The sequence below is a fragment of the Ptiloglossa arizonensis genome, chromosome 1 (assembly GCF_051014685.1).
Source record: "Ptiloglossa arizonensis isolate GNS036 chromosome 1, iyPtiAriz1_principal, whole genome shotgun sequence".
Classification (NCBI taxonomy): domain Eukaryota; kingdom Metazoa; phylum Arthropoda; class Insecta; order Hymenoptera; family Colletidae; genus Ptiloglossa; species Ptiloglossa arizonensis.
The window spans coordinates 20,688,791-20,711,816 of record NC_135048.1 but is presented as its reverse complement, the minus strand read 5'-3'; the positions used below and the strand labels follow the sequence as shown (position 1 = coordinate 20,711,816).

The 23,026-nt window shown below is 40.5% G+C and overlaps 1 protein-coding gene across 5 annotated transcripts; it reads left to right on the top strand.

Moving 5' to 3' along the window:
• Positions 1-3,940: 3,940 nt before the first annotated feature.
• Oatp58dc (Organic anion transporting polypeptide 58Dc) lies at positions 3,941-22,974 on the top strand. 5 transcript variants are annotated; one of them, XM_076317594.1, is made up of 10 exons: positions 3,941-4,532; positions 5,079-5,277; positions 12,740-12,854; positions 13,023-13,404; positions 15,498-15,607; positions 17,706-18,145; positions 19,478-20,153; positions 20,575-20,959; positions 21,149-21,250; positions 21,494-22,974. In XM_076317594.1, the coding sequence occupies exons 4-10, from the start codon at positions 13,074-13,076 to the stop codon at positions 21,613-21,615; spliced, it is 2,166 nt and encodes a 721-aa protein (XP_076173709.1). In that variant the 5' UTR covers positions 3,941-4,532; positions 5,079-5,277; positions 12,740-12,854; positions 13,023-13,073; the 3' UTR covers positions 21,616-22,974. The 5 variants fall into 5 exon arrangements, with proteins under 5 accessions (XP_076173709.1, XP_076173672.1, XP_076173700.1 ...); XM_076317557.1 differs by having other exon boundaries at positions 5,201-5,277; positions 12,740-13,404; XM_076317585.1 differs by lacking the exon at positions 5,079-5,277 and having other exon boundaries at positions 12,740-13,404.
• The last annotated feature ends 52 nt before the right edge of the window (positions 22,975-23,026 follow it).

The following is a 23,026-nucleotide window of genomic DNA, read 5'->3' as shown; positions in this document are numbered from 1 at the left end:
CCAATCGATCGAGAATTTCGTTTCACGATTATCGATTACAAAATCAGCTCGAAGATTCTCTTCCACGTAAGGTGAAACTATTCGTGCAATCTTTCCAGGTGTATTTTATAACATTTTAATTTTCTGGATCGATCATTTTCCAAACGAGTGTCTATACCGTAGATTACGGTACACGTTTTAGGACAGATGAGCTACTCGGGTGGTCATCGGGGAAAAATTTGTAACAAGACGTACCTATTTATTTATAATTCGTTGACGCACCGAATACCCTGAAAAATGAATTATACAGGTATCTGGGTCCAAGAAACAGAAACACATTCGTCTACCGAGCAACACCTACTCGAAAGTAGTACCCTTCGAGTACCCTTTCTATTATTGAGATGCAAGATCCTCATAGATAGTCTAAGCAGAAAAACAGTCCTCCTCTATGTCTTATTTACAAACTACATGTGTAATTATCCTGAAACACACGTGATCGTGCAAAGAACTATCAGATCGTCCAGTTCGGTGTCTCCCAGAGCGCTAATTTCCGAGCATACCTTCGTGAAGATTTTTCTGTATCGGTAGTCGACGGTAAACTAAACGGAACGAATGGTATTTACCTCGGAAGTTTCTACCAGCAGCCGAACGAGATTAGCGGCAAAATATGTAACGTCCAATGGCTTTCTCCGCGTTGTACAAATAATTTAATCTAATCGTATCGGATTGTGAGGCTAAACAAGCGTATCGATAACTCGTTTCACGCGACAACGGCATCTTCGGCCAGCGGCAACAGAGCTCGATAACCCTATCAACGAGCAAACACAACAACCGTGGTGGATCGATCGAACCGAATCTCGAGTTCGACGATGAACGAACATCGTCTTCGAAAAGGGTTCCGTCTGGCCACTCTGGACAACTCGGTTGAATCCTTGGCAAATAGGGGACAATGTCCACAGGCTGGGAAAGGGTTTCGTTGGAGAGAGAAAAATAGAAAAGGAGAATAAAGGTACGGAGGATGTACGGAAATCGAGAGATCGATGATTCGGGGCTGATACTCTGGCCACGGAAAGGCGGAGTAAGAGAACGGTTCGGGAATGGGGTAAGGTCTTAAGGGTTGTTTTCAGGGCTGCGTTTCGAATTCCAAGGGGTGGGGTTAGGTTGACGCCGCGGTGCAGGGTCCTCCGGTAGTCAAGGGATTACAAACCCGCGAGGCCGAAAGTAAAAAGGGAGTTTTTGTTTGAGAGCCTTTTAATTTTTAAGCCCGGCCAGACCAAGCTCCGAGGAGGCCCGGCCCGTGTAATGAATTCCACGACGTCCTTATGACGTCAGGACGTCTCTATCGATCGCGTCCTCAGACACGCTCTTTGGAGGATGCGCTTTGGCATTACCGGGGGATTAAGTGCCCTGCCTTATTCCTCCGTAAATAAAGAAAAATCACGGCCGCGATGATATCGCCGCGCGTACCGTTCTATCCCTCTCCCTCTCTCTTCATCCCTCTCGGAGGAGAGGGAACGGGTGTACTCGGTTCGTGTACCGGCAGGAGAGGTTCCAGTCGACCTCGGGGGAGTTTCTCGCTGAAGGATTTTCTTGCTTGTCGGGCATCCGTGAACCGTGACGAGATCGCCGAGCCTGGGCGGCGTTGCGCGCGTCTTCGCCAAAGCCGGGATTCGGAAGCGAGGAAACTTGAGCACGCCTTTAATTGCGAGACGCGACGATTCTTCAGCAATTACGCGCAGCTGCGAAACTTGCAGCCGCTAACGGAACGACGAGAAACTCCGCCGGTGACGATTTCGGCGATGGTACGCTCGCTGGGGGGAGGGAGAGGGCTGGTTACTTGTTTCGTTGGGAAGCTGGGTCGGGAGTAGCGTAATTTGATATTCGAGTGTCTGAGTATCCGAATATTATTGGTCGAATAGTCGAGTATTCGAATATCATGGTTTGAATAGTCGAGTATTCGAATATCGTTGTTTGAGTACACGAGTATTCGAATATCATTGTTTGAGTAAACGAGTATTCGAATATCATTGTTTGAATAGTCGAGTATTCGAATATCATTGTTTGAGTAAACGAGTATTCGAATATAATTGTTCGAATAGTCGAGTATTCGAATATCATTGTTTGAGTAAACGAGTATTCGAATATCTTTGCTTGAGTAGACGAGTATTCGAATATCATTGTTTGAATAGTCGAGTATCCGAATATCATTGTTTGAGTAGACGAATATTCGAATATCTTTGCTTGAGTAGACGAGTATTCGAATATCATTGTTTGAGTAGACGAATATTCGAATATCTTTGCTTGAGTAGACGAGTATTCGAATATCATTGTTTGAATAGTCGAGTATCCGAATATCATTGTTTGAGTAGACGAATATTCGAATATCTTTGCTTGAGTAGACGAGTATTCGAATATCATTGTTTGAATAGTCGAGTATTCCAATATCATTATTTGAATAGTCGAATATTCGAATATCATTGTTTGAGTAAACGAGTATTCGAATATCATTGTTTGAGTAGACGAGTATTCGAATATCATTGTTTAAATAGTCGAGTATTTGAATATCATTGTTTGAATGGTCGAGTATTCGAATATCATTGTTTGAACAGTCGAGTATTCGGACATCGTTGTTTGAATATTCGAGTATTCGAATACTCGAACAATATTAATTAAGTATTCGAGTGTTCAAATATAATTATTTGAATATTTAACCATTCGAATAATATCATTTGAATATTAAAGAATTCTAGTATAGTTATTCGAATATTTGGGTATTCGTATATTATTATTCGAATATTATTCTTTAATTCGAATGAAAGAAAATATTCCATTGCCATATGGCATCTGGAAAAGACAACTCAGATTTTTAAGAAATGTTTATACGTAAAAATGTTTACGAAGTGTGATTGTAATGTCGATTAAAGATTAAATTACAAAATTTTCGTCAATCGACTAATCCGTTTCAACTTTATGTTTCGTTATTTTGCTTCAATAAGATGTACAGTGTCGCACAGGTTTAATATGTAGCATAAGCGTAGGTCTAAAGGTGCCTTATTGAAACGTATTAAAAGTATATAAGATGCGATGGAAACGATAACAATCTCACTTGTCATTCTGATACAAGGGAAGAGTAGATAAATGATGTTTATATTATCTGTTGATACAAGCTATATTTACTTTTTGGAAACGGTTCAAAATGGCGGTAAATTAGTACACATTCTAATAATAATCCACTTTCAATTGTTAACCGACTCGAGAAGTAATTGTCTACGATTTTCGAACTGGCGAAAGGATCAAAAGTAGAAATTAACAGCAAGACGACAAGATCCCTCCGCTTGTAATATCGATCACTGGAATAACATTGCAAAATTTACAAAAGACTCCGAAGATCATAACGATATCATATGTACACGCAGAAAGCCATAATACTAAAAACATGTCACGTGGAAAATTTCTATACGAATAGAGCAAGCCTCGACTCGACTTAGTCTTATTGCCATAATGTTCGTTTTCCCTTTGGTAATAACGAGACGAAAAAAAGTACAAAATAGTTACAGTAATAACAAAACTGAAACACTCTCGTACCGAAGTAAGACTCTCGTTTCTGCACGCGACCGATTAAATACATCGGTATCGGTAGATTGTACAACACCGAGAATCACGAGTGAAAACAATTTTTTTTTTATCTTTCAACCGAAAGAAGATTATTGGGTATATAAGTACGCGTTGATCAAAAATCGAGGTGCGGTTAGAATCGCTTTGAAACCGTACCTCGATGGAATATATTTAAATTAATATCCAAAACTACAGCTGATACAGGAATACGTATCGGATGAAATACGAACGTTGTGTATTGAATTTCATTGTTATTGGTCGTGGAATCCGAGTTTACCGACAGTCCACAGTTTTCACCGCGACTTACCGCTCGACACGACGCGAATGTGTTGCCGCGAGTAGCACAGGTCTGCTTCGCGTTCGGAAGTTTTGTCGTTGTGTGTACACAGTGCATTGTACATGACCCTGACCCATCTTTCGTATAGACCTCATCAACGTCTTCTAAGTCGAGGTACAGTCTGATCTAAACTATCGTCGACAATGCGGATCGGACGAGGATAGACGCACGCATCGCCGGCTACCGGAAGTGACCGGTTTCAACCGTCTTCTTTGCCGTTTTAAAGTATAATTCCTTTCAATATTATTAAACGTAGGTGAAACGAATCGTTGCGTCGAGTGACGTCAGAATTCAACGGACAGGATCGATTCAGCGTCACAAAATATCAAAGGGGGTTGGTGGTGTATCGTGAAAGCTCGCGTTACGATAGTCGAGAAAAGGAAAGAGAAAAAGAAGAAAAAGAAAAAAGAGAGAAAATGTGAACAATACCGCGAATAATTAATTTCGTATCATTACGCGCGCGATGTTTCGTATAAAATGTTCTTTTGTACGAGGAAGAGTGTCGGCGCATAAATTGCAGATGTAGAGTTGCATTCAGTGTGGATCCAAGGACTAGCGATGCAACGCAGCGCGGACGAAAACGAAGAATGCGAAAGCATGGGTACGTTAACTTTGGGATTATTGTGCGATTAGGTGCATCACGTGGCACGATCGCGAACAAATTTTTATTTCGATGGAATCGGTCGACTGTTCGAGACGGATAACTTTTTTCCTAAAATGGGGCTGTGTGGGGGGAGATGTTGAAAATTATCGTGGAAAAGAAATTTTCATTCGTTGATATTGGTTAAAATTATTCGAAAGAGGATACTGTATGATTGAAAGAGCTTGTCAAATAAGAAGGTTTAATTTTGTTATTTGAATCATTTTTATATACTTTATATTATGATTGAAAGGGCTCGTCAAATAGAAAGATACAATTTTTTATGCGAAACATTTTTACATACTTTGTCTTACAAATAGAATTTAACGATATGGTACAACGTGACCTTCGAATGATCTTAACACTCGATACATTGAGAAAACTTTACAAGGCTAGTGGTTTCGATCATTTTCATGTTTCGTTTTCTTCTCGTTGCTTGTTTACAAACTTTAAGTTGCTCACCGACTCGTATTTACCATTCGAATGTGAATCTCTTTTAAATCACAGGAGTTGCATCGGTGATGCATCGAATCGAACGGTTCGTCCTGTATATTTGAACATCGATTTCGAGTTTTCGTTTACTCGAAACGAAACGAGCAATTAAATAAACGAGTGCAAAACTCCGACAGGACCAAGGAACTGCGCACACAACGATGACGAACAAAAGGCCATTCGCCCTAGAGAAAAACGGCGATTCGCATTAGCTGTGAGTAATAATAATGATACTAATGCAACAACTCGTCCGGCCTTGATTCTTCTATACTACAAATGCTGCGTAATTTAACGAAGCGTGTGGGTTGTGGCGTTCAGCATCGCCTAACGAAAGGACAATGTTCGAAAATAGCGATTTTTCGGTACTCGTTGGAAGAGAAAAACTTTCCCGTAACATATACACCTGTAGGTAATAATTAAATAGATCACGCGATGGAAATGTCAATAAACACATTTAAAGGTCGAATCCCAAGTACAACTCACATAATTAATGTGTTTTATCTTCTTCCTCTTCGCGCAGCGGTTCGTTTCCTTTTGTGGAGAAGACTTGTCAAAATTTTACCACTTGGAGCACTTCAATCGAATTAAATTCGTATTGAAAATCGTAGCTCGACCTTTAAGACACCTATTGTTACGAGTCGAATCTTCTACCGTGAACGAATTAATTCGTTTATTAATTTTCTCACGATACGGCCCAAAAGGTACGATTCAAGCAATTTTCAAAGTACCAATTTTGAAAGTAGTAAATTTGTAAATGAAAGTAATCAAGAGATATGATCATTTTACCAATACGAGAATCATTTTACCAATAAAATTTTCTTCGATGAATAAATTGAATGAAAATATTTGGTAGCTATGTAAAAATATTCACAACCGCGATAAACTATCGTACAATACGGACTGTGTTACTCGTTTTCGTGTAATACGGTGAACAAATTGCAACAGTCGTATAACACGCTGAATGCAATTCCAAGTGCAGTAGCACACGGGGATTCCCAGTTGTGCAAACACTTCGATATTGTACATGTGTCTTTGGACGATGGGTTGTTTTTTAGCAACATTTAATCGAATTCTTTTTTTTTTTTTATACACCAAAGAACGTTTTTTTTTTTCAATTTTGTACGAGTTACAGGTGTGAGTTTCGACTCACTTAAGAACAGTGTTGTAATTCGAGGTCTAGGGAAAATTTGTTTTGCCTGATTGGCAAAACACAAGTTACATGGTAAATAGATGAAAGTACAGAATTCATTTCAGCAGTCATTATTCGCAGTTGGGAGTTGACGAGAGCGTTCGGTTAGTTAACAGTCTGATATTTAAAGAATAAATCGAAAGATCCACAGTCATTCTATGGTAAGTAATGAAGTATTACGTTTTCCATTATTTTTGAAAGTTACCTACTATAATTGGAATCACGTTGTCTTATTTAGTTTACAATCATATCGATTGTAATGTCTTTCGATCACTTCCGGTTTGAATACAGTACAAATTGTATTAGTTCGTTGTTACATGTTTTCCCTATAAAATGAAATCCAATGGCGTGGGTTTCGGAGATTTAACGGATAATTGCAACGAAGCAATAAATAAATAAAGTCCGTGTTCTACCGGAAGTGAACAAAATCTGTTACTGCGTGTCGGAGAGAATCAATTGCTGTTGCAAAGTACCATATTCGTTAAACGAAATAAAATAGTTTGATATTCCTCTTGGTTCAATTTTTTTTTTAATTTTTTGTTCATTCCACGATCTTATAGAAATATTCTTTTCAGTTATATCACAAAATGGAAAAGTGACGCGCGAAGAGAACAGTTTGGCTTTCAAAATTCCGAAAACGTTAACCTTACGAAAAATATCATTCTTCTTAGAATTATTCACAGTATCTGCTCGAAATTTTGTCGAAGTAAGACAGCGAGACGGGTGTGTTGTAAATGATAATTGCATACGTTTGATTTATATTCTATCCAGCATCTCGGTACCATTAACAATGTGTTCCATTATATTACATTGTCGAATACATTGTTAACGAGATTAGGTTCTATCTTTCAAGCACTTACGTACTTAACATAGGTATATTCGTGTATACATTTTGCTATTAATAATTATCATCGTCAGACTGAAACTAAATTTATCGAAAGACAACATTGAAGACACGTAAGTGTGACGATAAAAATGCAATGTTTCGGCAAAAGTGTCGAATCCAGAATAGACAATATTTAAGAATCTTTTCTTTTTTCTTATCCCGCTTCGTCGTTCGACAAAATTTTCTCTATTCTACGTTATTTAAATTCTAATGCTCGAAACTGCTCCGAAAAGGAGAAAAGAAAAATAATAAAAAAGAATTATCCTCGAAGAATAATTTCGGATCCCGTTGGTCGATTTTCTGCAAAATTTCGCGCGAATATGTGATTATCGGCGTTATTTAACAAATTGGAGCCGCTTTTTTTTTTACGACGTTTGCGTTTCGTAAACACGGCGCACGATGAACAAGCGTAATTAAAAACTCCACGCGTGTATCAGGCGAGCGTTCTGTTTGTTTCGATAAACCAACCGCGATGATTCTTAGGCGTCATGCGGTTCCGGCGTCGTTTCATAAATGTCGCACAAGTCGATGTGAATCGTGCAAACAACAAGTAGGTACGGTGAACTGATTCGTATATCAAGATGGATTTTCGACTCTCTTCTTTTTATGACAACGAAGACGTCTGACGAGTCTGGGGCATGGTCAACGTCACGCTCGTCTACGTATCGTAAATTTGACATGTGCTCGGAAGCTTCGTCAAATGAAGAGAACCCGACGAGCAAAGGTTACGAGAAACGAACGGTTCCTCATTGCGAGCGTGTATCTCCGAAGGGCATTGAAATAATCCTGCAAACAGAAGACCCATCGGTGAAATCAACATCGGTGCATACACTTCACGAACGATCGTACTCGAAGGTACCAATCGTCGTACGAAATTTATTCATCCACGCACGGTTCTCCACCGACGCGCGATTTACGATCAAATTTTATTTCCAATATCTCCTCGCTCGTGACACAAACGTTAGAACGTTTAATTGGCCGGATTAGAAAAAGTGAAAGGATCAAAATGTTCGTTCCGTGTGGCGTCGAGACGAGATCCCGTGTTAATTTATTACTGTCTTATCTTAGATGTAAATTTTCGCCAACGAACAAAACATTCGTGTGTTTGCAAGTACACGTATGTTACCACGGGAACGTTTCCTACGAATCACGCCAAAATTAGTTAATAACGGTTTCATGACTTGTGCGTTTTTCTCGAGAACAATGGGTTCGGGTTATGGACGATGCCTGGATTCGAAGTATTTTATTCGACGTCGAATTTCGAAGATTTGCGTGGATTATTTCGGTGGTGAAATATATCGTTAACAAGAATAATAATATATCGTTGACAATAAACGCAAAAATCATCGATGAATACCACTGTAGTCGATGAGAGGGCCCGGTGCGCCGATGCCTCGTTGATTGTCGCGGTTGGAGCCTCGTTAATAGTCGCGCGGTCGATTCTCCCTTTGTGACTTTATTTCGTTCGTTCTCCGTTGTCTTTCGATCTTCTACTCGTACATTCGGAGCCAAACGTGACAGATATAGATTACAACGCTAAATTCCTGGAACATTTACATCTCGGGTTAATTGTACTTGGTTGATTCGACTCTTCTCGGATGTTACGAGACTTCACCGTACTTCGAAAGCAATATTTCTTGTTTAAATGACGTTTAAAGTAGTATCAACAGCCAAGGACGTGTAGTGACTCTACAAATATCAATACTGGTTTCGTACAGTTTTTATCTAGTATTGGAAATTTTCATATTTCCACATTCAATTACATTTTCATCGTACGCGAAATATACGAGCGAGTCAGTTAGGTGTGTTCTGATCTTATCTTGATTACTACGACTCGTTGTTCGAGAGTTATAATACGTACTAGGTCATCGAATGCTCCATGTAAATGAACAAAATTCGTGTTTCTGGCCATTTGTTTATTATTCATCGTTCTATGTAACATTTTCGACCTTGTTGTGGGTCCATTTCGGTAGTGAGCGAAGAAAATCGAGAATGTTAGGTAATTGCACAAATTAAGGATCAATTTGTGGAGTTCTCGATGAAATTAAAAATCGTGAAGAATGCAATGCTATATTTTCGACGACAATATTGAATATAAATCTTTGTTTGTTAAAAAAAGGAACTGTCGCAAGATTTGTCTTTTTTCTAGTTACTTTATCCGAGGTTAGAATAATAACAATCATATACATCGTCTCTGTACCATAAACGTGGACTTACCTTCGACTCTTTAAATTATTTTCTTACACAGTACTTCGCGTTACGTTGTTTACAATTCGGCCGCGGTAAACAGGAAATGTTGTCGTTATTATTATTATTTACAAGTTTCATTTGTACGATTACAAGGCACGTGCCAATGAGGCGCCTCATCGCTCAGACACGTGCATTCCGAATTCGAACAGGGTTATTAATATCGCTTAATTATCTCAGCGACCGTGATAACAAGATTTTAATCGATTTCACAACGTCTTTCATTTTTCTTGCTCCGAGGTTACCGAAAACTGTTTGCTCGTGTTAAACACTCTCAACTATTTGTCGAAGAAAGCAAAGTATCTCATTTAAAGATAGAACTTTTATTTATTTAGTACATCGATCACCATTTCGTATCTCGAACGTGAAACACTTTAACAATTTGCGGGCTTAAGAATTTGAAGGCCGAATGTTGACATGTTGATATTGGTGTCTCGATTTACATAAAAAGACGTTTCAAACGTACGATTGTAAACAACTTTGAAAAAAATCCAATTTCGTAAAATTCGTGTCAAGTTACTCGCACGTAAAGTGCACAGTCAATATTCCCGGGAACGTAAAGCTCGCGTAAACAATGGTAATATTATTGACATCGTACCTTTTTAAATTCAATAAATCTCCGATGAACGCACGAATTATTAACTCCGAGGAAGTGAATAAATGAATCTAAAGTCGAATCAAAATTCGGAAATTTCTCTCGCAGTACCTGTCTCAAAATTTCGTATTATTCTTCAACTCTGACATAGTATTAAACGATACAAAATTACCAAAACTAAGAAAGTAAATTAATTAAATACACAATTAGAAGATAGAGTATCAAAAATCTCACCGTGAAATTCACCTTCACTTATTTCAATTCTTCAACTCACCGTAAAAAATTAAAACAACAAAAGTTGTACGGTTTGTTAAAATCTCACCGTGATTGTGAATATTTTTCACGAGTTGAAAAATTCAAACAACTCAACGTGCACGGTGGAATTGTTAATATTCCATCTCGTATTTAAATACGTATTCGATTGACCGATTTCTTTAGTTTCACTCATTTCGTGTCGTTCTACACGCCCAATAACTGTGCCTCGAACGATCGAAAAATATCCCACCGTGCCCGACAGGCACAAATGTGGGACACTTTTTAACCCACCATGGCTGAAAGACAAACCGTTTGTTCGAACGCACGAACGCGGCGAGTAGATCACGAATCGTTTCAATGTCAAAACAACTACGGCGACGCGGTTGGAGGCCGATCCGTTCTTCGATCGAAAATTAAATTTCAGCAATTAACCGGCAGCTATTAGCGGTATAGCTGTTTGGTGTGCGCCATTAGCAATGCGCGGGAATAGACGGAAGAGTTTACCGGACGTGTTAGTGTGCGCGTGTGTGTACATCACGTCGGCTCTATTAAATCATAATGGGTTCACAATGTGAGCCTCTGCTCTCGGAGGTTGGCTAGAAACGAGCATAGACACCATACCCAAAGCCGAGATCTCGTCTATCTCGACGAAATCTGAGATCTTCTGGTCCTCTGAGAGCATCTGCTCTAGGAAAAATAATCACTACCGGAAGGGTCGTACGTTCTCTCGTGTTCGACGAGAAAATCGAAACAAATTTCGCCCAATTGTACCCTCGTTGCTCCGATGTTGATTCGAATTTCGATCAATCGGATACTCGGTGATAATTTCACGAGTAGAATCGACGTCTCTCGAGTATCGGGAGGGACTCTACTCGAACAACGAATACTCTTACTATACTTGTAATTCGCTATCGACGAGCCGTTCGAACGACATTGGATCGAAGATCCAACGTGTCCAAATCCTTGGACAATTTCTCATCTCGAGTATCGAAGTTCCATCGTCACTGAGACGGATCTGTAACACTGTGGATCACTGTCGTGTTCACGAAATTCCATCACACGGTGTACCGATACGACAAACGAAACAATGGTTGCTCACCGATGACGGGGTCGCGTCCCGTTCCGGGAGAAGGATCCTCCGCGTGGAGATTTCTTCGTTCTCGAATCCGTAGATACCCGAAACGGTACCATACAACGTATCGCGGCATTTCCACGTGTATTTCGTGGCGTTCGACGATCGAACCAACAGACGGTGGTCACCGATCGCGACCACGATGGAAATTTCGTGCCACGGTGTTTACGTTCGCGTAATTTTTTCCCGTTCGCGTTGGAATCAGGGCCCGTGTGGTCCCCTATTCGACGAAGGACGATAGGAGGGGTGTGTATTTATCGATAGGCCACCGCGAGCGAATATTATCTAAACGTGGATCTGAAACGACGGGAGTGGGATGAGGAACGAGCGAACTGTTCCGTCGCACGTGAAACGGAGAGAAATTGAAATCGTGGGAGAGGGAACGCGCGAGAGGGTGGGCGGGAGGGAGGAAGGGGGGGGGGGGAGGGGACCGGGACACAAGCACAGGGAGTAGAGGGGCGATGAAGAGACGATGTGATTGCAAGAGAGGCAGAAAATGTGCCCGCTTGATAACAGCAACGCGGACCGAGGTACCGTAGATACATCACAGTTCACCGCGTCGCGATCCTCTGTCGTCCGATCGGCTCTTCAGGGTCGATAGTGGGGATCCGCGGGTCCGATCCTCGTCTCCGTCGCGCGCAGAACAACGAACAAGTCCAGTCGGTACCGAATATTCTACGTTTTCGGACACGCGATATTTACGCGATTTCGCACGCGGTAACCGTGCCGAGACACGCGAAACGAGACCCGTGGATCGCGTACAAGCTCGAGGAGCTTCGGTGATAGCCAGTTTCACCGAGATCTTGGAAACGATCGAACCTCCCTTCGATCGCTCACCGACACGAGCTCGTTCCGATCTCCACGGTACGTGAGAAACATTCAGTTTTGTGACACTCTTCGATCCGATTCTCGCGCGACCAGTCGTCCCGGTTTCACGACATTTATCGATTCGATCATCAACTATAGGGGAACTAGGATCCACGTGTCGGTAGGTTAGATCCGCGAGATTCGATCGAACATCTTCGTCGAATGGGACATCGTTACCATTGGTGTGCGCGTTAACGATTCCTTCGGAAGAGGGGACGTGGAATCAAAATTTCGACTGATCGTAGAATCTTGTTCTCCATCGTGGATTTCTTACGAAAAGATCGCGGTGGGTCGTACAGTTAGAAGATCGTACAGATTCGTCGTCCCCGGTATCGTTTCGCGCGAGTCATTTGTCAGTTACCAGGCTCTCGGCAAACACTTCGGTTTCGAGTTCCGTTCGAGATGCTTTTGGTTAGGGATCTCGCGAATTTACGGACAAGAGGCTCGGTTATCGTAAGCGGGAACGGTAACCAGGTGTTCTGATCGTCTCTGTTACGATTCGCAGGTGAGAGGACAGGGATCGACCGCGAGCAGGGTGAAGCCAGCGATCGGATCGATTCGGCGCGATCGAGTTTAACCACGCGGTGCCCGAAACATGGAGAACACGTGACCGCGGCACGGTGAGTGGAACTCGCGCGAGCGTATACACACGGCCCGGTACGAGGAGGGCGGTAGAATTGAAAAAAAAAAAACAACAATAAAAGAGATGCCAAGGGCCGCGGGAACGGCGGTGGTACATCAAAAACGTGCGACCAGCGATTGAGGTCAGACCGATCTCGTATCTGCAGAGAGCGGCGTTGCTTCGCTGAGAAACGGTGATCGCCGCGACCCCGACAACTATGAAGAATAACGCGAGCAACCATGAGAAAAACGGCCCGGAAAGGCTGAAGCTGCTCAGGGTGCCTTCGACGCCACCGACGACACCTACGACCCCCTCGACGCCAAGCTCGAGGGGTCTCGAGGACGTGTTCAAGGAGCTGCCGATCACCGACGACACCTCCTGCGGCATCTGGTGCATACGAGGCCCGACCTTGCAGAGATTCGCGAACAAGAAGGCCTACGTGTTCCTCTACGGTGTGCTCGGTTGTATATTCTCGGCCAGTTACGCGTATTTCAACGGCACCATCACCACCATCGAGAAGAGGTTCAAGATACCTTCGAAGACCACAGGTGAGAGTCGCTTCGAGTTGAGCTTGCGACCGTTTGTCGAATTGTTTCGTAAAGGATGTACGAAAGTTTCGGTGATTCGAATATCGAGATGATATCGCTCGAATAATACTCGAGTACTCGGTCGTTAGAGTAATACTCGAGTACTCGATAGTTCGAATAATATTCGAATACTCGATCGCTCGAATAATACTCGAGTACTCGATCGTGCGAATAATACTAGAGTACTTGATCGTTCGAATAATACTCGAGTAATCGATCGTGCAAATAATACTCGAATACTCGATCGCTCGAATAATATTCGAATACTTGATAGTGCGAATAATACTCGAGTACTCGATCGTTCTAATAATACTCGAGTAATCGATCGTGTAAATAATACTCGAATACTCGATCGCTCGAATAATACTCGAGTACTCGATCGTGTGAATAATACTCGAATACTCGATCATTCGAATAATACTCGAGTACTCGATCGTGCAAATAATACTCGAGTACTCGATCACTTGAATAATACTCGAGTACTCGATTATGCGAATAATACTCGAGTACTCGATCGTGCGAATAATACTCGAGTACTCGATCGTGCGAATAATTCTCGAGTACTCCATCGTTCGAATAATATTCGAGTACTCGATCGTTTGAATGTTATTTGGATACTCGACTATTCAAATTCGGTTCGAATACCGTTTGAATTCTGTTTTAGTATTTGATTATTCGAATACCAGTTTGAATACTTGACACCTCGAATACTATTAGGTCGTTCGGAAAGTCATTTCGTTTTTTTTTTTTTTTCGGTGAAAATGAAACACGATTTTTTTAAAGTGTACAAATATTTTATTAAATTATATATTCTCCATTTTGGAAAACGAAATGAATTTCCGAACAACCCAATATTTGGGTACTCGACTACTCGGATACTATTTGAATATGTTTGGCACCGATCTGGGTATTTGTACGGACCAATATCAACTACGAATCAAATTCTTTCGGAACTTAATCGTCGTGACTGAGTCAACTCGAGCAACATAATCATCGGATAAACGACCGAAGCCATGCTTAGCAACTAAGATACCGAAGAGTAAAACCAAAGGACCGATATAAAGCTTGGAGAAGAAATTTTGAAGTATATTTTCGTAACTGTCGTTGCATACTATATTTCAAAATTGAAATGAAACAAGTTTGAAACTTTTAGACCTACTGTCGAATTAAACTTAGCAGAAACGTGATTAAGTTTATCGTCCTTTTTCAAATTTCATTTTCGTTTAACCATTTCGGACTCGATCACTTCTTGAAGCGACTGCAAGCAAATGATAAATGTGCGATATAAATAGAACGTATTTAAAAAGATCCTTGCGCAATTTTATAACCATACGTGTATACATAATACATGCGTTAGTACATATGTAAATTACATGTCAAAAAATTAGTGACTTCTGTTGGGTCTGCAAGCTACTTAAATATTCGAAGTCTATTAAGTCTAAGCCACGAACGGAAGATTCTGTATATATGTACGTGTTTTCGGGACACGCGATACTGCATTAACATAATTTCACTAAAGTATTTCTATTTCTCGATAGAGTCGTTTAAAGGACGATATTGTCTTTTTCTTTTTCAAAAAGTAAGTTCTCCATTCGTGGACATTCTTTTTCAAATAAAAAAGACACTTTTTGTATCAAACAAACATAATTTCGACACTTAGAATAATTTTACCATTCTACATACATATGTAAACGTCACACTTTCGTAATTCAGTTTATCGTAACAATATCTGAACCAATTTTTATTAATTAAAAACGTCGTAGTTCGCGATCGTGGGTTACCATTTTCGTCGATACTTTTCAACAGACATCTGACACGAGACAGTATGCAATAAACTGAAATTTTTCTAATCACATTCCAACGTTCGCTGGGTATCTTCTTGTCACTTTGCTAAAATGGATCGAGCGTGTTATCCGTGAGTTGCGACGGAAAGAAGTGAAAACCACTCGAAACGTAAGATCGACGATTTAGTAAATTTATATCGCGAATCAATACCATCGATCGATTTAATTGTTTTCTTATATCGAGTACACGAAACACGAATTTTTGTCTAGGTCTCATCACAGTAGGTAACGATATCTCGCAACTCTTCGTATCAGTGGTCCTGTCCTATTACGCAGGAAGAGGTCACAAGCCTCGATGGATTGCTTTCGGCATTTACACCGTAAGTTTTCACGAAATAATATCTACTCGCGTATCGTGTTTTTTTTTCTTTTTTTTTTTTTCTTTAACTTAGATCCTTGTCTCTCTCTCCTCCTCCTCTCTCTTTCTCCATCTTTCTCTCTCTTTCTCTCTCATCTTGGCTCTTCCGCGAAGATTGAAGAATGCGGAGAAAAGTATCAGCTGTCGGCACACGCCCCGAAGAATGAACTGGGAGACGTCATAACCCACCGGTTGGTCGGTTCTTAATTAAATTAGGAAGCGTTGAAATCGTAGCTCTACGCTCATTCACGCCTCTTACCATCGTACTCTCGCCACCGTGTGCTTAGCCGAGCGCTTCATTCATTGCACAGTAAAAAGACGTCGATGGTGTGCGTGAAACAACTCGCGTCACGTATTTTCAGTAATTACGTTGAAAACAATTTGCGTCTGCTTACGGATTCGTTCACGCAACAGCGGTCTGTCTCACGTACGTCCCGGGTTTCGTTTTTAATTAGATTCCTCCCGCTTTCGAAGAAAATGGCCGATACCGATGGTATCGTTTCATTCGGTTAACCAACAATTATTTTCATCGACGATTTTTCCCGTTTGTAAACTATTCGAAATTGACGCGAATAATTGTAATCGTACGGAGCATATTTGTACGTTTTATTCAAAAAAATGTATCGTACAAAATTTGTACGCAAAGTGTCTTGCTAGTTTGGTGGTCAGTATTTTATAATCGTTCGAACATTTTCTGCAACATTTGCAATTTGAAACGTGAATTTTCTTTTCTATTACTTTTGCACCGATTTCTGACAGCAACTGAAATATTAAAAGGGTGTTCGTTCGATTATGTAAAAATTGTGCAACAACTTGCCACTGTACAACGAATACAATTCGTTACTTACGGATTTCTGTTTTTTTCGGGAAAGATTGATTCCAGCGGTATTGCCAAGACTTTTGTCGCCGTTTATTTCCAGTTTTCGTCAAATTAATTACTCTCGATTTATCTCGCGTGAGACAGTTGGATGCTCGATGAATTATTATCGGAGCAATCGTTCAGATAACGTCACAGTAAATACGTCTTGTAGACAATAGTGTTTAACGATCGTTGCAATCTCGAACATAAAAACTTAAAAAATGGTGTGGCATTTTCCAGGACTGATCTTGTTTGATGATCGCAATCTAAATATCAGAGAGTGTACCTTTACTATCAATGCCGTAAGGCTCACGGACTAAAGTAAACAGAAGCAAAAGTATATCGTAAAAATACAATATCGAACATTCCTCTTACATTAATTTTATACGACGATAAGAACAGGGGAAACGACTCGAGACTTCTTCTGTCGAAAATTTTAATCGATCTACGACACTCGTGATAAGTATTAATGATCGGTGTATCGAACAAGTTAAGACGCCATTATTCGGATCAAGTAATTTATTGTAAAACGTTTTCGATACAACGATATAAAATGCTATCTGGAAACAAGAGTACACTTGTTGTGTGACTGTGTTTAAACAGATAGAAAACCGGGACGAAAAATCTAATGAAACTCAAAATTGACTTTTTTATGTTCCCGTTTAAACATTACCAACCGTCAATAGCTATTATTTAATTTTAATTATATCTTCCATAATTGTAACGATGAAGAGAAAATCATTTATTACTCTCAATATATTAATCTCGAAATTTAACCTAATCGATATAACAAGTGTACCTATTTTTTAATTTTTCTTTACAAAAATCAATTGTTGTATTTCTATTTAAATATTAAACGCAGATTTGAATTTTAATTACATCTTCCATAATTGTAACGATAAAGAGAAAACTATTTATTACTCTCGATATATTAATCTCGAAATTTAACAACCAATCGATATAGCAAGTGTACCTATTTTTAAATTTTTCTCTACAAAAATGGATTGTTCTTATTTCTATTTAAACATCAAACGCAGAAATTGTTTATTCTTTTTAAGAAAGAACAACGCCTTTAAAAACGTTTGAAAATCACTCTGATAGAGAATTAAAAACAATAAATGTTTCATCGGTTCGAAATCTCGTTACAATCTTTCAATATCGTAATCAGACGTGACCAGTATTCGTTTACTCGGTTCTTCAGGTTGTCCTCTTTTGCTGTCTAACGATGTTGCCGCATTTCTTGTACGGTCCCGGAGAGGATGCTCTTCTACTCACGAAGGAATACGGGGCAAAGCCTCGATCCCTGAACACGAGTCACATACCTGATAAACATCGGAAGTTCCTGTGTCTGGGAAAGGAAAACCGTGAGAACGAGTGTGAGGACGCGGACGGGAATTTCGCGCCGCAAGTGCTGCTGTTCATAGCGCAGCTGGTGTCCGGGGTTGGTGGATCCCTCTACTATACCCTAGGAGTGTCTTACATGGACGACAACATACAGAAATCGAAGACTCCAGCCTTGATCAGCTTCTCGTATTTCTTGCGGATGCTGGGTCCAGCCATTGGTTACGGTCTGGCTTCGTTCGCCCTTAAGTTCTATATCAGTCCGACTTTAACGCCCACGATTACGACACAGGATCCAAGGTATAATCGCTGACAGTAAGAATGAATTGATGGTTCGAAGGTCACTTAATTGACGGCATGCCACTCTTTTAAATACTAACCGTTTGTGGCGCAAGGTAAAAAATGTATTAAGGATGGTTTCTTTTTTTTTTTACGATCTTGTTCAAAAAACGATGAAATTCTTCCCTGTGGATTTGTTAAATTTTTTAACATTTTCGGATCGCGATTGTCGATCTTCTTATTCGAAAGCGGTAATTTTTTACTATTTTTTTCACGCCAGTCTTGTTAGGGAGGAGGATTTCATCGATTTCGAAAAGTCTTTGTACTCGTAACGTTGAAATTTTTTGAGAGAAACACGCAATTGGTACCAATTGTCCAATTGTGACGTTTAATGGAACTTGGACGAGATGAGAAATTTGAACGCATTCGCGATACATTTTTCCGGCGTATAATGTATTAACAGATTACGTAGCGAAGGTAATTTTGTATATGCCAAAGATAAGATAAAGCGTCTAATGGGCGTTTAATTCAATGAGGCGAATAATATTGCATATTGTCAATTTTCTCGAGATTACGTTGTTAAGATTTCGAGTTCATTCAAGTTGAATTTTTACGATTCTTAATCGTTGCTACAGTAATTCGGAATTAATGAGCGAGCGTTCTTAAATGTTATTTGGAAAGTTGGTTCCTTCGTGAATTATCTTTTGCATTGCGTAATACGGTACTTACGAGGAATCGCATACTTTTCGATTGTGTCGCGAATTGCTTCTCGTTCTGTATCTAATTAAACCTTGTAAAAATAGACGCAACGACAGAAATTCGTGACTATACCGAGGGGTATATCGCTTGTTCGACCCTACTCCTACTCCTTCTCTGCTCGCGCAACGTCCTTGCATGGGTGAGCGGTTGGCGGCTGCGCCACGCAGGTGCGCAGAATCATTACACTGCTGACCGTGCGACGGAGCGGTGGACGGGACTAATCTCCTTACGAGCAATGAATCGTTCGAGTTTGTCGCCAAGCAGCGATAGAGCTACCGAGCTCGGTGATATTTCAAATTTCAAATTATCAACAAAAGAATTAAACTACTTATTAAAGACCCGAGGATTAAACTACTTATTCGCCGTTCCAATAAAGGTTCGAAAGAACCGCTCCGGCGCGCGGTCAGCGACGTAATGACACTGCGCACCTATGTCGCGCAACATCCAAGCGCCTTGCACGCGCGACCGTCACGCGGGTTGCGAAGTAGAAGGGGTAACGTCGAGCTGGCCGTATACCTCAACGGGAACATCAATTTCTGTCGTCGTTTGTACACCCGATTAGTTAGCCAAACTAATCCGTTTTAACGGGAATAGATGGTTGGGCGCCTGGTGGCTTGGCTGGATCATCTTGGCGTTTCTCCTCTTCATCTTCGCCAGTATAATCGCACTCTTTCCGAAAACACTACCGAGAGCAGCAGCCCGTAAAGCGTTGGCCTCGGAACGAAACAAATCCGCGACCAACATGAAAGCGGACCAAGAACCGGAATTGCCTGCCTCCTTCTCGGACATGATGAGGACGTTCAAACGTCTGCTAACGAACACTACTTTAATGTGCAACAACCTAGCGACCGTCTTCTACTTCATGGGTTACATGCCTTATTGGATCTTCATGCCGAAATACATCGAGACACAGTACAAACAGTCCGCCTCCGTTTCTTCCTTGATTACCGGAACAGTCGGCCTGGTGTTCAGCGCCTTTGGGATACTTCTTTCCGGTTTAATCATCTCCAAGTACAAACCCAAAGCTAGGTACTTGGCTGCCTGGAACGTGATGGTGGGAGCTATATCGGTGATGGGAATGATTTCCTACGCTTTCCTTGGGTGCTCTGCTAACGATAATCAGATCGCTGTTCAATCGGATGGCGCTTTGAAGACGCTGCTCCCGTGCAATGAGCAATGCCACTGCGACTACGTTACTTATAACCCTGTCTGCTCGGAACATGGTCAAACCTTCATTTCAGCTTGTCATGCTGGATGTCGTAACTTAAAGGTTCGATATCGTTTCATGAATTTCCCTCGATATTTTCGTAACCGGATCTTTAACACTCTCGGAGTGTATCGGTTCTCGTGATAATTTATCTTTGAAAGTTTCAATGACGACGTAACTATTCGCCAACCGACAAAGGTTACAACTTGTCAACTGCCATTTGAAATGATAATTTGTTTTAGAACCGTGACGTAGAATTTGACAAAATAGAAATGATATTTTAACGACAAATAATAATAACAGTATCGGATTGTTCGGAAAGTCATTTCGTTTTTTTTTTTGGTGAGAACGAAACACGATTTTTGTAAAGTGTGTAAACATTTGATTAAATTATATATTCTCCATTTTGGAAAACGAAATTACTTCCCGAACAATCGTCGGGTAATTGCTGTTTCGATAATTCGGTAAAATTGTTCGTTTCCAGGTTCTCAGTAATAGCAGCAAGGTGTACACAGAATGCAGCTGCGTCAAACCGAAGTTCGCGCATTCTTTGGCACATTTTTACGTGAACAACACGTCGCCGCGTACAACGGAAATTCCGTTCCAGACCACGGAGCCCGATTTGTCGCCAACATTGGGCACCGCGGTACCAGGCGCCTGTCCTGTGGATTGTATGCACAAGTTTTACGTCTTCTTGGCCGTGGTTTGTCTCCTCAAGTTTAGCGGCGCCACCGGAAGGGCGTCGAACTTTTTGGTGTCGGTCAGATGCGTCGACGAGAAGGACAAGACAGTGGCTATGGGTTTTGGATTAACCATTATGAGTTTATTCGCATTCATACCTTCCCCTATACTGTTTGGATTTATTTTAGGTAAGATTTTTCACCGAGAAGAACTGCGTAAAAAAATCAAGGAAACAAAAATTGTTTATAAATCATACACGTGTATACTATGTTTATAAATCGTACACACGTATACTACGTTTATAAATCGTACACGTGTACGCTATGTTTATAAATCGTTGTATTATTTATCGAAATAGAATGTTTCTTTCTTTCTAGATAAAACCTGCCTCGTTTGGGGGAAGACGTGTTCAGGTACAGGTAACTGTTGGCTGTACAATGGCGAGACTTTGAGATACCTGCTGAACTTCACCGCAGCCAGTGAGTTTCATTTTGCGCCTCTGTGGCTCGAAACAATTTGTGGATTATGTTACTGTTGAACGCAAAGAGTGAGTCGAGGGAGTTTCCAAGTTACGCGACTCGTAGCTACGAAACCTTTGGATACCTCGCTCGCGAAGCCGCTCGAACAAAAGATCTCTTAATTATTTCGAACTGCTCGAATATCAATAATTCTTTCTTCCGCGTGGCTGGTATGATTAATTTTTTAAATATTCCTCTTCTCAGGTTTCGTAACGATCGGCACGTTGTTCGATGTGGGTGTATGGTATTTCGTGAAAGACGTAAAGATCTTTGACGAGGAGATCGAGCTGAAAGACATAGCTGAGGAGCCAGGGGAGACACTTTGAAAGCGACTCATTAACGATCCGGTTGGATCGCGTCGTCCCAGAGACGGTGGGGTAAAGACTCGAACAGCAAAATCGTCGGTGAATAGCAAAAAAAAAAAAAAAAAGAAAAAGAGAGAGAGAGAGATGAGAACGGTGGAGAAAGAGAAAGAGAGAAGGAAACAGAGAGAGCAGACGAATAAAGACTTTACAAGTACCTTAAGCATCTCCTTAGATATTTAAAAGCTCGTAGTACCACGGATAGAACTTACTGTTGGCTAGTTCATTCTCACGAGGCGCGGCGCATTCGAGACAAGGAAACGAATCTTATTTTTTACTGTCCTCCTCGTCTTACTTGTCATTAACAATGGTATCCTTATCACTTACGGAAAGCCAGAGACCGTTCTACCGAATATACGTGTCGTGTATAAATAATTGTAAGCAGGTTTCTACAGTAATTTGAGAAAACCGAATCGGTCCGATTAGTTCCATGTTCTATGTACAAAGTATGATACGAAGAAAGAATTTATATCTACTGGTGGTAGCGTTTTTATTTTACATTCAACGATACGGTGTAACGCCTCTTGTTTCTGTAAATCATCGAAAACTGCAATGTTCGCAAATTGCATCGAAATGTATAATAAATGTAAAAAGAGTAACAATTACGATTGACGTTACGATGTGAATCTAGCGATAGAAATTTTATATGTACTCCGTCTAGGAATTTTTGGGAAAATATTGTACAGGGTGGTTCATCCGAAACGGAACACCTGTATAACTTTCATAGTTACTCGCGATGCGATAAAATTGTAACACACGTGATTTCCACAATTTTAAGGGGCAAAAAGAATTATTCGTCAAGATCGATACATTCAGACTTTTAAAGATCGACTTGTTTTGTCTGTACAAAATTTCGTACTTTGAGCTCGTTTAGCCTTGCGGTTAACGCATTGATCCTGAAACGACCTTAGATTAAAAAAATTAGAACAAAAGGGAACACGAAATTACCACGTTCACCTTTGTAAATGTTCAAAATGGTATTCTTCGTCGGAAGAAATTATTTAAAGGAGTAATTCGACGAAGTAACGTTATTAAAATACAGCAAAGAGCTGCTTTGAGAAGGTTAAATCAGTCTCATAGTGTCTTACTTATATATACCTTTTTATATCCTAAGATGATTTCTATCGAGTTCGATAAAAAACGGGTCATTTGAAACTCTTCTTAAATTGAAATTCTATCAGGTTCGAATTAAATAAATTTCCAGTATTTATGAAAGAAAAATAGTGCTATTTGTAAGAGATATTGGTACATATCCAGTCATAATGATTAATTGTATAGAAGAAATAGAAAACGTACGAATAATCATACAATATGGATAAACAACCTGACCGATATTAGATAAACGGAAAAAGAAGTACTATCAAAGCACGTGCCA